The following is a 1,290-nucleotide window of genomic DNA, read 5'->3' as shown; positions in this document are numbered from 1 at the left end:
TTTACCGTCTACAAAACCCAATAGGGGTTGCTATGAGTCTGAATTGATTCAATGGCAGTGAGATTTTTTATTTTTGTACTGTTATTACTTTGAAACCTAAGTGCCCTGTGGCCTCAGGAAGTTTCAGAGTCTCTGGTACTTGAGGTGTTTTTTTTTTTTTTTCTTTTGGTTCAGAATTCTGTGATCCCAGGGCTCTTTGGCTTGAGGGTTCTGTGACTCTTAGCCCCTAGAAACCCTGGAATTTTATGACTGAGTGTCTCTCTGGAGTCAGGCCCTGCCTGTGTCTCAAATATTTCTAAGATTCTGTGACTGTAGCTCTACGTGGCTCCTGTTACATGAGGGTCCAGTACTCTATGGAACCCCCGGGCCTGTTAGACACTCAAGGGTGATGGGATGGCAGGGTTTCTGGGCCCAGAGCACCACTCTTCCTGCATGCTCTGCTTTCTGGGCCTCCTATTTTCAGGGCTATGGAAAGCCTCCAGGATTCTTGTTACCTGCTCCACTTTGGTACCAAACATAGATGATCACATGGATAATGAAGACCACATTTTTCTCCACAGGCAGGAGGCCTCTGGTGGCAAAGAAAGGAGTAAAAGAGGCATCATAAACCTGGACAAAAAGAAGTGAAAGCAAGAAAGTTTCTGAAAGCTAATCAAAAATAGATTTTCCTTTATTCTCTTTCATAATGTCTTTTCCTTTAAGTAGGCATTTTTGAAATTGTTTGGTCAATGTCCTGGCTCTTCCACCCAAACTCTGTTTCTGCTGTTCAGCCTGTCAGCCTGCCCCAGAACTGTGGGGTGAATGATTTCCTGTCTTTGAGTAAGGTTGGCTTTGATGGCCTTGGGAATCCCCAGGGACATTTTGCCTGGGCTCCAGGAACTCTAAATATTGTTTTAACCTCTCTCTATAGAGTGAGCTTGGGACCCAGTTCCAGTCCCTGCCAGAGGCTGGGAGTTTGCAGGGACTTCCTCTTTGCTGTTGCTGGGCAGAGCAAGGAGGGAGGAGGAGCAGGGGCTGAGGGAGCTGTCTTCTTGGAGGGGATTGGTTAGTCCAGGCACAGAGGCCTTAGGCTGTCATGGATGTGATTGGCTGCTGACCACTCCCTCCTTTCCCAGGCCATCTCTCCCTCAGCAGATTCTGGAGCTGGGACAACCAGGGACAAGGAGGGGTGGCTGGGGTCCCTCAGGACCAGTATCAGCTCAGCCCCTGAAACCAGAGGCAACTAGCTTATCTCCCTCTCTGCCCTTAAGACACTCTCTGACTACAAAGGTGTCTCTGTCCTCCTTTTCC

General features: G+C 48.2%; 1 protein-coding gene across 1 annotated transcript in view; it reads right to left on the bottom strand.

The window, feature by feature from the left end:
• The window catches only part of ITIH6 (inter-alpha-trypsin inhibitor heavy chain family member 6), a gene marked incomplete at its 3' end in the record, with an annotated part of 83,682 nt that overhangs the window by 24,209 nt on the left and 58,183 nt on the right, over positions 1 to 1,290 (bottom strand). The window contains 2 exon segments of the mRNA XM_007958448.1: positions 495 to 525; positions 527 to 616. Coding sequence (XP_007956639.1) covers positions 495 to 525; positions 527 to 616 — 121 coding nt within the window.

Source organism: Orycteropus afer, unplaced genomic scaffold (genome assembly GCF_000298275.1).
Source record: "Orycteropus afer afer isolate SDZICR_OR568_19922 unplaced genomic scaffold, OryAfe1.0 scaffold00980, whole genome shotgun sequence".
Classification (NCBI taxonomy): domain Eukaryota; kingdom Metazoa; phylum Chordata; class Mammalia; order Tubulidentata; family Orycteropodidae; genus Orycteropus; species Orycteropus afer.
This window is presented reverse-complemented; position numbering and strand designations above follow the sequence as displayed.